This window comes from Elephantulus edwardii, unplaced genomic scaffold (assembly GCF_000299155.1).
Source record: "Elephantulus edwardii isolate Elephantulus edwardi_28Jun2011 unplaced genomic scaffold, EleEdw1.0 scaffold00283, whole genome shotgun sequence".
Taxonomy (NCBI): Eukaryota; Metazoa; Chordata; class Mammalia; order Macroscelidea; family Macroscelididae; genus Elephantulus; species Elephantulus edwardii.
In genome coordinates, this window is record NW_006400033.1 from 1,761,371 (window position 1) to 1,774,503 (window position 13,133).

A 13,133-nucleotide genomic window follows, 5' to 3' on the forward strand; every position below is an offset into this window, starting at 1 on the left:
ACTGGGGTAATTGGGATGGGAGTGTCAGAGACAGTGCGATTGGCACAGGACAGAACAAAGTTTAGGGCTTTTGTACATAGGGTCGCTATGAGTCACAAGCAACTTGAGGGCACATAACAACAACAACAACCGTTGGCAACAGCAGTCAGGAAGTCTGCTGTCAGGGACCTCTTTGAGGTGCTGAAGAGAGCAATCTCTGTTTGAGGACTAAGATGCATCTGATTCAAGCAATTCTTTGTAATTGCTTCTTATGTATCTGAAATCTAGGCATTGACTACGTTATGGCAGTAGAAGAACTGATGACTTTGAGGTGCTTTGTTGAAGAAGAGTGTACAGAACATCCCAAGGACTGTCTTGGAGAAAGTGCAGCCATGATGCTCCTCAGACGGAAGGCTGATGAAATATGTCACATACTTGGGCATGTTATTCGGAGAGGCCAGTCCTTGGAAAAGGGCATCAGGTTTGGAAAGGTGGAGGGTCCGCGTAAGGGAAGAAGACCCTCAACGAGATGGTCTTGACACGGAGGCTGTTGCAATGAGCTAGAGTAAGCAAGGATGATGACGATGGCACAGGGCAGGGCTTTCGGAGGGTCAATACGACTTGTAGTCGACTCCACAGCACCTAACAAAACGGTAAAAATGGGCCCCAGGGCCGTTTTGAGTAAAGGGATGCGGGCTATTGGCGAGAAGTTAACCTGCAAATCTAGCTGATGGACGAGTTCTACCGCCCCTTAGGCCCACTCAGGAAGGAGGAGAGGTGTGCCAGGTGAAGGTCGCCCACCCCAGAATGACTACCAGTCTTCCTCTCTCCAGCGCCTGTCCCAGGTCCCCAGCTACTGATCCTCACCCTCACCCCTCCCACCTCTTCCGCTGCCCAAGCGGGCGGAACTACACTCTAGTCTTGACTTAAAAAGTGGCAGCTAATTGACCTGAATTCTCCAAAGTGTTTATCGGGGAGCCAGGCTGGAGAAGCGCCCCTCAGGCTAGGCGGACTTTGGTTAAACCTCTTAACTGCCTGTGACGTATAGAGGATTATCTTCACCTGTGTTGCAGTTTAGGGAAGTGAGATGATAGAGGAAATTGTGGGGGTGATCCAGAAGTGACGCAGGCGGGTCTCCACCTTACAACCAGCCTCGCATTTGCATTGCAGCTGATGGTTTGCACTCCCTAACTCCCCTTTCCCGGGAGCTGAGCACCCATCTCCCCCAGAACTTCCGCGCCATCCCCACCGCGCTCTCGGATCCCTGCTCCCCACTGGGGCACCATCTCTCTCGGCTAGGACCCGAGGCTCCTGGCGTCGTGGGCAGAGCCACAGCGCAGAGCCAGCCTTTGTTCCCTGCGCTGCGGCTTGTGCGGAGTCACGGTCACATGCGCTTCCGGCACCGAGTGTTCTGGGCGCCGAGCCAGGCTGCGAGCGCGAGCGCGGCGGGGATGGTCCCCACGCTGCTCCCCCTCCGTGCAGGAGCCTCGCCCGCCCCACGGCAGCTGGCCTGCAAGGCCTCCTGGGGGGGCTCCCCTCTCCACCGCCCTGTCAGCGCGGCACCCCGCGCTCGGCGGCGCGCCTGGGCCGTGTTGGCCCGCTTCGTGGCCGCGCCCGCCTCCACTGGCTTCCTTTCCAGCCTGGGTGCGTCTTAATTCCGAGTGTTTCCTGGGACTTCCTTACCTGGCTTTAGACAAAATCAGACCCATCGTTCTCTCCATTGTGGAGTACTGAACGGCAACTTAGTATTGGGAAATAGTGGAACTGGCTTTGTTTTAGTGTAAAAATTTACATGCTGCCCAACAACAATAGCTTGTGAATATTGATTCTGAAATGCTATGGCCAGTAGACAATTCTTAGAAACCTCCATCCGGTCAATGCTTGAGTTTCACCCACCATGCAGGCAAAGCTTTTTTTTTTTATTTTACACAATATAGCATTAATCTCTTAAAAGCAAGAAAGCCCCTAATATCAAAGTTTATGGTCTGCTTCATCTACATTCTCATGCCCTATCAACCTGGACTTCAATATGGACTGAAGCTCAACATCAAGAAGATAAAGATGTCAGCTGGCAGCACCATGATAGATGGAGAAGAGATTGAAAGTTGTCAACAATTACAAGGTGCGCTTGATCAGGCCATGGTCTTTGCAATTACTTGCTGTGCATCAGAGAGTTGGCCAATGACTAAGGATAACAGAAGAATTGATGCCTTTGAGTTGTGGTGCTTGAGGGGAGAAAACAAATAGGTTTGTTCTGGAGAGGATGAAACCAAACTTCTCCTTGGAGGATAGGATTTTGAAGCTTTGTCTCACATTCTCTGGGTACATGGCCAGGAGGGACCAGTACTAGGAAAAAGACATCATGGGTGGAGGGACAACACAGGAGAAGACCCCGGGTGAGATGGATTGATGCAGTAACTGAGGCAATAGGGACAGGCGTGTCAGAGTCAGTGAGACTGGCTCAGGACAGGGCAGGCTTCAGAGCTGTTGTACATAAGGTCGCTGAGTGGTAGGTGACTCAACGGCACATAACAACAACAACATCAACCTGGCCTAGATGGCTTCATCTGACTTTGTATCTCCCCCATTGTAACACATACTGTGTATGTCCCCTTCCTGTGTTATGTGTATATCCTGGTCTCTGATAAGATGAAGACATTGAGGTTGCCACTCATAATAGAAGATATCTAAGAAGCCAAGAAAACAAAATATGTGGACACTCCCTTTTATTACCTTTATGTAAATGGCATTTCAACAGTGTTTAATTTTATAGAAATCTTTCTGGAGAATGTACCCTGATGAAGTTCAGGTTTAGCCTACCTGCCAGCTATCCAAGTCTCCCACTTTTTTCTTTTTCTACAGCATGCCTGAATAAACTACCTTTTCTTGACTTTTAGTAACTGGGGTGGCTATTGCGCTTTCTTCCCCTTTAATAACTCTATTCCCATCATTTAACGACAACATGACAAAGGCAGCCCTGAGCCACCCAGAGATACTTCTCCCTCCCTGGTGCACAGCTTCTGTCTGTCGCATTGCCATCAGATCGGACCCAAAGTTGACCCTCCAGCTCATAACTGGCTCCCTGGTGGGTTTACAGAGGCTATAAATCACATGGGAGGAGACTGCCTATCTCCGTGAGAGCCGTGAGAGCCGTGAGAGCCGTTGGTGGATTCAAACAGGCAGAGAAGCCGCAGTGCAGCTCCCCAAGGACTCTGCTGCCAAAGCTCACTGATGTTGCTGTTGTGTGCTGTTGATTGGGAACCAACCCATAGCTGACCCTCCAGTGGGTTTTCAGAGGCAGTAAGTCCCATGAGAAGAGACTGCCTATCCTTCTCCTGTAGAGCTGTTGGTGGATTCGAACAGCATGCCTCTGGGATTACAGCACAGCTTCTTACTACTAACTAGGTCACCAGAGTTCACTAGACAGATTATCTAAGTGTAAAAGCCACATGAAAGGGGGTCAGAGACTAGGCTGGCACTCTTAACCCGGAATGGTCCCAAGGGAACCGCATCCCCAGACATCAGCTGTGCCCCAGCCTGGGGTTTGAGACCCATGGAGACTTCATGGAGGCAACCTTTCACTCAGAAGATTCAAGAAGCCATTCAACAAATGTTTATTAAAAGCTTGAGACTTGAAGGGGAACCAGGTTCCTCACTTATACCAGTCCTGAATGAGCCCAGAAAAGAATGTGGGTGGATTCTCCTTATGCTGGAGCAGTGGCCCTGGCCCCGCAGGCCCAGCTTCCCCCAGGAGGAGGTGATAGCCATTCCTGGAGGTCCAGAATGAGGCTCTTCTGACCCCTACTCCCAGCCTTGGGGATAGGGGGCAGGACCAGGTTGGGGTGAGCCTTGGGGACCTTTCTCTTCCTGGCTGACCTCTCTCAATGTGGAGGACTTGCAGGAGCCTGGAGAGACTGGAGTGGTGGAGGCTGGCAAGGAAAGAGGAAGGGTCCAAGCCAGCTGTGGAGTCAGGGCTTGGTGGGGAAGAGGAGGCAGGTGAGCTGGCGGCTGCCGCTGTGTCTGTCCACCAGGGGCAGGGGGTGCTGCGTGTAGTGCTGGACCATGGCAGCCACGGAGGCGAAGTGCTGGGCAGGAAAGCAGAGACAGTAAGCCCTCCCCTTCATGCTCAGGGGGACCTTCCTGAAAAAGCTCAGGGGCACTGGTGATATTTTTCTGAATGTTTACTTTTCTATTCACCCCTTTGAAGTGCCACTGTCATTTGTTGGCCCAGCTCTAGGTCTTGTGTGACTGTACCCACTGCCTTGCTATTGGCCAAACTTGCATTTCCAAGGCCAGGCTGAACTAACTTCAGGGCTATGCCTCTCTGTCCTGGTCCTCCAGCTTGGGGGCCTGAGTAGTGGTTGAGTCTCCAGTTTGTATCCTAGTAAATTCTAGGTGCAAAGTTGAATCCCCAGGGTGGACAGGTGCCTGGACCACCCTGGTCTTCCATTTGTCTGGTCTGAGCTCACAGGTGCAAAAGCCCCAACTTCAGCCTATGTGTACTGAGCTCACAGGTGCAAAAGCCCCAACTTCAGCCTATGTGTACTGAGTCATGGCGGAGGGTGCCCTCCCAAGACCAGGGCGTCTGTCCAAAGTGCTAGACTGTTGGAAAGGGTTCAGAGCTCTGGTCTCTGCCACCCCTACACAGCTCAGAAAAGTACACAGCGTGTGTCTTCCCATAGGCCAATGTTGCCACATCCCTCCTGCGTCAGGGACCTGCTCCCCCAGCACCTACCTCCTTGTTCTTGCCCTCCCGGCCCAGCACATAGTGGTGCCCATCATCCAGCCAGCAGATGGGGATGTTGAAGACATGCCCGTGGAGGAGCACTGCCAGGGTGAGCGGCTGGGAGCCCTGCGGCTCTGAGCTGGGGCGCACAGTGTAGGCGCCGTCCTGGGAAGAGGCCTCACACATCAGCCCTTCCTTTGGAACGCTCAGGATGCCCACCCAGCCCACCCTCCCACCAGCTCCCAAAGCCGTGGATGACCACCTTGTGCAGACGGAGAAGAGCGCTCTCAACAGCGTGGCGGTTACAGTTGCCTGAGTACCAGGGCTGACCCAGCAGGCCGCTGTCCTGTGGGCACACACACACAGAGCTCTCTTAGAAGGGGACAAGCAGAGACCCAAGATGGCATTCACATCTGCCAGCCTCAGACCACAGACTCACAGTGCGTGTCCCTCCAGTTGTGGACACTGTACCCCAGAGACCTGCCTTCCAGAGCCCTGTTCTCAGCCCTCTCCAGCCCTTCCTCACCTCGCCTGAGGGGTTCCTTGTGGGGGCTAAAGGTGGAAGAGATGGTGTCCTTCCTGCTGGAAGAAAAAGATTATGGAGCTGGGGTTAGGAGATTAGGCAAGGGATTAGCTGGGGTGGGGCAATGTGGGGGGTGAAGACAGGCCAGCAGCCCAGAGTAGGGTATTCAGCATGTCACGGCCCTTCTCAGACCTAGAGTCCCATGTCACCTGCCAGCTAGGCCTCTAAATGAGGACTGATCTTGGGTGCACAGTGGGAGCTTTCTGGTTTGGCACAGACCCTGGAGAATGACCATGGAATTCCCCTCCACAGCTTGGCCTTGAGCTTAGTAGAAACCAGGGCTTCAGAGACTCCTTAGCAAAGTAGGGCCTGGGGTGGGAGGGAGACTGGTCTACAGACAGTGGCTGTCCTGCACTCACCTTTAGAGGTGACGCTCGCTGCTGCCTGTGATATAGGAGGTCAGTCAGAGGCGAACTGGCCCCAGAGCACTGCCTCTGTCCTGAGGCCCCCCTCACCCTTCCCACCCCCAGCCCAGATCATCTCCCCTCTTACATTTCGAGCTTCCTGTGGGGTTTTGATGGGCCTGTGGGAGCAACCAGGGAGCAGAGTCACAGAAAGAGCACAGGAACCGAATCTGTCACCACTGCTGGCGAACATGTGACCCCAGGTCAGGGCTGCTAATATCTGGGCAAGGCACCTGCTCCCTTCTCTTTGTGTTTGTGTGTCTGTCTCTCGAGTTTGTTCAGATGAAGACACATCTGGTGGGGCTCTTACCTGGGCACCACTGATACTCTCAACCGAGGGGTAGGGGGAACCAGGACTTGGGAGCTCAGAGTCGGAACCAGGACTTGGGAGCTCGGAGTTCGAGTCAGAGCTGGAACTAAACAGAGAGAGTCAGGGAGCAGGCTGGGCTTGGCTCGGGGCTGGGCCAGCGCCTCCATACTGGCCAGGAGGGCCCAGGACAGCTGCAGCACCCTTCGCTTTGCACCCTGGGCTGTTGAGAATCCTCCCCGGCCAGCCAGCCAAAGGATGGCCTGGCAGCAGCTGCTGAAAAGTCCCTCAGTTACAGGACATGCAGGGGCAGGTGAGAAGGCTCACCTGGACTGGGGTCACATTCCAGGTAGAGGTCTTCAGCAGGTTTCTTTGGGGAGCCTGGCACCTATAATGGGGGGGAGGGCAGCGTGTGTGGTTGTGCCCTACTGTTTAGACATAGGGTACTTTGGCAGTAAGCAGCAAGAGCTGGGAGCATTCAACCCTGGGTACTCGACCTCCTCCTCATGATGTGGGCTTCTTTCTCGCAGCTAGCTTGAACAATTACAATTGGTCTCTGCCTTCGGAGGTGCCCTCTGTGAATGTGGGCATCCAGGAGGGACACCTGGCCCTGGGCAGGAGGCTCACAGAGATCAATGACTGACACCCCACCCAGGCCCTGTGGCAGGAGGGACAAGATTCCATCCAGGGCCTAGTTCCCTAGTTTCTTGGTTTCAGGGCTGTTTCCCGCCACCACCCCCAGCCATCCCTAGGCCTCTGTAGCTCTGCCAACTTCCTGAAAGAAAATCTGGAACAGGAGGTTTGAGGGTACTGCTCACCACTCTGGTGGGTGTGCTCAGCTCTGAAAGAAAAGATGAGAATCCCAGTTACTGACCAGCAGGGAGAAAGGACCAGGAGTAACTGGGTGCTCAGTGTAAGGAAAGGCATGGGTCAGGAGGTGGCCACCACACTGCCCCGTGAAAGGCTCACTCCAGGTGCCTTAGAGTAGCGGGTCCTGGCAGAGAAGGGTCTCCTCAGCCTCCCGTCCTGACTGGGCCACACCAGAGGCCACACAAGGGGCCTGGGGCAAGGACTCAGGTGTGCGCTCTGAAAAGGCATTGGCTTCCTATATGGTTGGAGGTAGTGCCCTACCTCGGGGGACTGCTAGGGGGACAAGCAAATGGGGAGATGACATGAGGCAGGACCCCTGCTCCCCTGCTGTAGAAGTGAGGATACCCTTTCCCAGTGAGGGCTCATGGAGAGAGCGGGCGTGTTCCTTACCTTGCCTGGCATAGGGCAGTCCCTGCTGCAGTACCTCCTGTAGACTGACCGATGCCCTTAGCTGTGGGCACAAAGCAGGACTGTGAGGGCTGGGTAGGGTGAGGGTCAGAGGGAAACTGAGGCATTTGGAAGTGGAGGAGGAGGAGGAAGAGGTGATAGTATTAAGTGGAAATTATTGAGTTGCTATTAAGTGGAAACCAGCACACAGTGACCCCATATGTGTCAGAGGGCAGCCCCATGGGGTCAGCAGGCCTGGCAAGGTGCTTCTGGGAGGGTTCAAGCTGCCAATCTTTTGGTTAGTGGTCAAATACTTGCTGAGCTGCTAGCACCTTCCAGAGACTCCCAGGATAGAATACACACATAGACTTCAGAAACAAACAAGATGACACAGACAAGTGGTCTGCCTCCACGCTGTGGCTCATTGTGGTTGATCAGTTTGTCAGTTTATCCCCATAATATAATACATAGTGAAAGCTGCTGTTTTCAGAGTCCCTCTGTGGATGGCAGCTGGAATGGGAACCTGGTAGCTGAGAGGTCTTCATCTTCAGCCAGCCTGTAAGGACTTCTGGGGGATGAGCGAGTGCCTTGTGTGATAATGGTGCAGAGGACAAAAGGAGTAAGGACAGGCTGGCAGTGGTTGGAGGAGCACCAGTCCGCAGGAAAGCCAGGCTCGCAGGCCAGTCAGGCAAGCCCTGCCTACAATCACGTAGATGCAGGGCTCTGCTTTCCTTCTGGGCTGACCTAACCTGAGCTCCTGTGGAGTGACCCTCTGAATGCAAGCGTGGGGAGCCCTGCCAAAGGGATGCATTAAAGCCTGTTCACTAGGAATTAGAAGGGGATCCACTGGGCAGAAAGAAAGCTGTGTGCAGAGAAGCAGGAGGGTCTCACCTTGTTAGGCTGAGAGAGGGGCAAGACTGGTGGAGGCAGTGGTGGCTTCAATGGGCTCAGAGAACCTGAATGATCTAGAAAACATGGGTGCATTGTGATGAGGGTAGGAGTTCCTGCTTACAGGCTCCCCCAGCCTCCTTTATATCCTCCCTCCCTCCTTCCTTAGAGCCCACCTCCTCCCATCCCGTCTCCATGGCAACCAGAGGCAGCTGTTACCCAGGTACTTTCTGGCCTTTTGGGGGCATGCTGGCTGCAGCCAGGTGCTCCAGGCACCCTGATCCTTGACCCCTGCCCCCCCCCATAGAAGTTATCCTGGGGTCTCAGAAGGGGCCTTTAGAGTACCACAGACTTATCCGGGTTTCCTGCTCCCCCACAGTTGCCTTGGTTACCAGTCATCATCCCCTTCCCTGTCCACACTTCCTTCCTCCCTTCCTCCACCCCCACTCCTTTCTCTGTGCCTGGTCCAGACGCTCCAACACTGGTAGAGGGAGGCCTTTGCTCCCTTCCCTGGAAGGAGACATTCTGTCCTGTTCCATCCCCCATTTCCCAGCTCTTACCCAGGTACACAGAATCCTGCTCAGAGCCGGGGAAATGTGCAGGGGCTATGTTGAGGGGCAGAGCCTCACAAGGGGGCAGCTCATATTTGTCCTCCTCCTCCTCCTCCTCCACCTCCACCACCTCCTCCTCCTGGGCCTTGAAGAAGGGCTGCTGAATACAGGTGAGAATGGAAGAGGCCCAGAAGTGGAGGTGAGCACAGCCTCCCCCCATCTCCTACCTAAGCCTCAGGAGCTGCACTCACCCTGTGTCTCCAGCTCCCTGGGGCAGGCAGAGGAGTACTGGGGGCATCTTCTCTCCAGGCTGGGGAATCTGGACAAGACATGGGCCTGAGTCCTCCGCCAGCCCCCTCCATCACAACATGTGCATTTTGACAGGTGGCTTCAGTGCTTCACCTCAGAGGGACCATTCCTGACAGGCAGGGTCAGCACCGCAGCAGAACCAATGGGAGAGGCTTTTTGGAAGCAGGCGTCGGTTGTCCCAACTAGCTGCTAGCCCCTCACCTCTAATTCTGACCAAAACAAGTGGGAGACCTAGCTTCCAGTGGCTTCATCATTCTGAGCAAGAGGTGGCCAGAGCCACTAGGAGACCCGACTGGCCGCTGGACCCACTTACCCACACATCTGGGGGGCGGCAGGGGTGGCTCCAACCTGCAATCAGACCTAGTCATCTCTGCACAAGAAGTGCAGAGTTTGTGCACAACTCCAACACTGCACAACTCCAGGACATGCACAACATGACCATGCCAGTGGCACCCCGGAGCTGTGTGACATGGTGGGCCATGGCAAGAGGAGGGGGAGACTCAAGCAGAGCCTGTACCATGGGAGTAACAAGGGTAAAGATGGGTGAACCACTGACCAGGGATGGGGGGGATCTGAGTGCTGACAGGAAAGAGTGGTCACACCAGGTGAGAGGACAGGTATGAGGACACCCAGTAAGGGAGCTGGGGGACAGGTGGGGAGGGAGGAAAGAAAGGAGCTCAGGTACTTACCTGGGCTTGTTTCCCCTAAGCTTATCCTAGGAGAGACCCAGGGAGGGAAAGGAAGGGGAGGTCAGAGCAGTGGGGAGGGATGGGGAGGGGAGGTCAGTACAGCAGGGAAGGGAGAGGAGGAAAGGGCAGTATAGCAGTGAGGGTAATGGAGGAGAGGTCAGTACAGGAGGGGGGGACGGGAGTGGTCAGTACAACAGGAGGGAAGTGGAGGTCAGTGCAGGGGAGGTCAGCACAGAAGGGAGATGAGAGAAAGGGTGGGAGGGCAGCAGAGAGGTACAAGACCAGGTCTCACCATGGAACAGGTAGAGAAGCTATGTCTCCTCGGGGCTCAGGCTCTGCTACAAATGGCCTTGGGGACAGGAGCCCAATTGTTCCCAACATTTGCATCTCCTCAGTACCAGGAAGATGGCCCATACCCCTCCCTGGACCCAGCCCCACCCTTCCCAGACACGTCCCACTTCACCTCCCTCACCTGTGGTCTGGATCCCCGCTGCCCCTGAGGTTCTCCCCTCACCGCTAACCTGGAACTAGAACTCACAGAGGCTCAGCTGGAGTCCTGCCCTGGCTTCTCAAACTCAACCCATGATCAGCTAGACCGTGTCCTTCCGCCCAGCTGCACCACAGTCCTTGGCTAGTTCACAGCACTTCACAGTGCTGCCCAGTTGACTATGATTCATGACGACCCTGTGAACCACAGATCTGAACCTTGCACTGTCCTCACCATCTCTGCTGTGTCACACTCATTGTGAGTCACTGTGTCAGTGTCTCAATTTGAGGATCTTCCTTCCTTTCTCTGCTCCTCTATCTTTCTCAGCCTATTGTCTTTTCCCAAGACTGGCTCCTGCTCATAGCCTCCACCCCAGCCTCTAAGGAGCACCTTGGCTGCACTTTCTTCAAGACAGATTTGGTTTTTTGGCAGACCATGGGATAGTCAGTACTCTTTGCAACACCACAACTCAAAGGCCTCTATTCTTCCATCATTCTTTTTCATTGCCCAACTTTCAGATGCATAGGAAACAATCGAAAGGACTAAGATCAGGTGCACCTTAGCGTTTAACTGACATCGTGCTGGTGTAGCACTTGGTAGTATTGTCCTTAACAGCAGATTTTCCAATGCAACACATCTTCTGTCTTCTTGACGGCTGTTACCATGGAGGTTGATTGTGCATCCAAGTAAAGGAAATAGTTGATTACTTCAATCTTCTCTCCATCTAGAACAATGTTGCCTGTTGATCTAGTGGTGAGGATTTCTGTTTTCTTGATGTTGAGATGTCATCCATATTCAAGGCAGTAGTCTTTGATCTTCTTCAGTAAGTGGTTCAGGACTTCTTCCCTTTCTACAAGGAAAATTTTGTCATCTGCAGGCTGTTGATGAGTCTTCCTCTAATTCTGATGCCATATTCTTCTTCATATAGTCCAGTTTCTCAAATTATCTACTCTGCATACAGACTAAATTGGTTGAGAGAAAGGATACATACAGCTCTTGCTACTGTGTGGTCAATGCCCTGGCTTCAGTCACCTCACCTGGTTAAAGAATCAAGCCAGGTGGGACAGACTGGAGGGGTGAATGCAGTGCCCAATGTACTGAAGTAGCACAGTGTATACCAATTTCATGGGCCTTTGAGAGAGCTGACTTTAGTGTACCTCTGAGGGCTGGGATTTAGTGTACAATATGGGGGCCCTAAGAAAGGCCATTGTTGGTCGTGCTCAGAATAGTGCTAGTGTAGGTCAAGGTCTTTTTGGAGCACAAGGTCAAGAGGAAAGGCAAAGATAAACAGCAAAGACAGATGGATTAGAAGAGATACATCCCAAAAGTAAGAAGAGACAGTCCTTTGAGGACAAAAGGTGATGGAGGAGGTTCTGCCATTGAGCTGGGATATGTATAAGGTGGGATATTGTGTAGATATGGCTTCCTCCTCTGGAAGTCTGGACCATGGAGAGCTCAGAGTTTAGCAGGTAGCTTTTATTCAGGTCTTAGTGCCTAAGACACCAATCATGAGCTTCTTCCTCCACTATCTTATTGGTATTCAGCATTTTTCCCACCTGCCCCTAGTTATGTCTGCTGGATTCTGACCCTGACACCGTGAGACCTATGTTTGCTAATTTGAAACCACACAGAGTTCCCTCATTCTGTTCAGACAACAGCTTCTTGGGCTAAGTCTAGGTTTCTCATGAGCATGATTGAGAGTTTTGGGCTTTTCATCATTCTTCTCAGTATATGCCATAGTTTGTTTGCCTTTACTTCACAGAGAGGGGCAGACCCAGTTAAAATGGGACTGGCCTCTCACTGTTCTTAAACCCTCCTGCTTGTTGTCCTTCCTGGCTAGTAAGCAGTGAAGATGGTTAAGGATATGAATGTTAGTGAGAAGCTCAGGAATCAGCTATCATATTTGACATTACAACTTCCTCTGTATTTTTTCCATTTTTAAAAAAAAATTGTTGCAAATTTCTTTCCCCTCCTCTCCCCAGCCCACCTGCAATGTAGCCCTTGCTCCAGATTGTTGTCATACATATAATGCCTAGTCATATATTCCTTTCAGACAGTTCTTCCTCTCATCTGATCTAATTCAGTGTTCATTATCTATCCACTCTTTTCCCATTTTCTCCCCAACACCCTGCCAGGTGTGTCCTATTTTAGAACAACCATGTTCTGCAGTGTTTGTCTTTTTATGACTGAGGTAGTTCACTCAGCATAATGTCCTCCTGGCTCTTCCATGTTGTATAATGTTTTACAAGTTTATTGCTTTTCAGTGCTGTGTAATATTCCATTGTGTGAATGTACCATAGTTTTTCTATCCATTTGTTTGTTGATGGACACTTAGGTTGCTTCCATCTCTTTGTTATTGTGAATAATACAGCAATAAATATAGGTGCACATATATCTGTTTTGTGTGGCAGCTCTGATTTCTTTAGGGTATATTCTCAGTAGTGGAATTGCTGGGTCAAATGGTATTTCCATTTCCAACTTTTTGAGAAAGTGTCAGACCACCTTCCATAGTGGCTGTACCATTCTACTCCCACCAGCAGTGAATAAGGGTTCCAATCTCTCCACAACCTCACCAACTTTGTTGTCTGCTACCCTGTTGAACTTTCCTATTGTTGCTGGGGTGAGATGATACCACATAGTCATTTTACAGCTTTCTTTCTTGACAGATGCATGTATTCAGTTAGTATTGACTTGCTGACGTCTCCTCTATGACAGGCACTGTTCTGGGTCGGTCCTGGAGACACTCAATTATTTGATTCTATACAACTACTTTAGAATCAGAGCATGCCTGCTTATGCTCGGCAGCCAGAGCTATTTGTCAAATGTGCTGGTATAGAAAGTCCAGTAGTCAATTCAAAAGTCAATTTGCAGACTTTGGAAAGAACTGCTGACTTCTCTGAGTCACTTGCCCAAACCCCTAGAAAAGAGCCTTATTATTCACATTTGACTTAGC

The 13,133-nt window shown here is 52.1% G+C and overlaps 1 protein-coding gene and 1 pseudogene across 1 annotated transcript in view; one reads left to right on the top strand and one right to left on the bottom strand.

Annotated features, from left to right (window-relative positions):
• Positions 1 to 1,634, top strand: part of LOC102870109 — an 18,961-nt pseudogene extending 17,327 nt beyond the window's left edge.
• Positions 1,635 to 3,947: 2,313 nt separating this feature from the next.
• LOC102870514 (B-cell linker protein-like) overlaps positions 3,948 to 13,133 on the bottom strand; it is a 53,658-nt gene continuing 44,472 nt past the window's right edge. The window contains exons 6-17 of the mRNA XM_006900393.1: positions 8,947 to 9,014; positions 8,705 to 8,855; positions 7,260 to 7,320; positions 7,131 to 7,142; positions 6,969 to 7,029; positions 6,327 to 6,387; positions 5,781 to 5,811; positions 5,648 to 5,672; positions 5,232 to 5,309; positions 4,968 to 5,051; positions 4,715 to 4,870; positions 3,948 to 4,064 (exon numbers count right to left, since the gene is read on the bottom strand). Coding sequence (XP_006900455.1) covers positions 3,948 to 4,064; positions 4,715 to 4,870; positions 4,968 to 5,051; positions 5,232 to 5,309; positions 5,648 to 5,672; positions 5,781 to 5,811; positions 6,327 to 6,387; positions 6,969 to 7,029; positions 7,131 to 7,142; positions 7,260 to 7,320; positions 8,705 to 8,855; positions 8,947 to 9,014 — 905 coding nt within the window. The remainder of the gene's footprint in view (positions 4,065 to 4,714; positions 4,871 to 4,967; positions 5,052 to 5,231; positions 5,310 to 5,647; positions 5,673 to 5,780; positions 5,812 to 6,326; positions 6,388 to 6,968; positions 7,030 to 7,130; positions 7,143 to 7,259; positions 7,321 to 8,704; positions 8,856 to 8,946; positions 9,015 to 13,133) is intronic.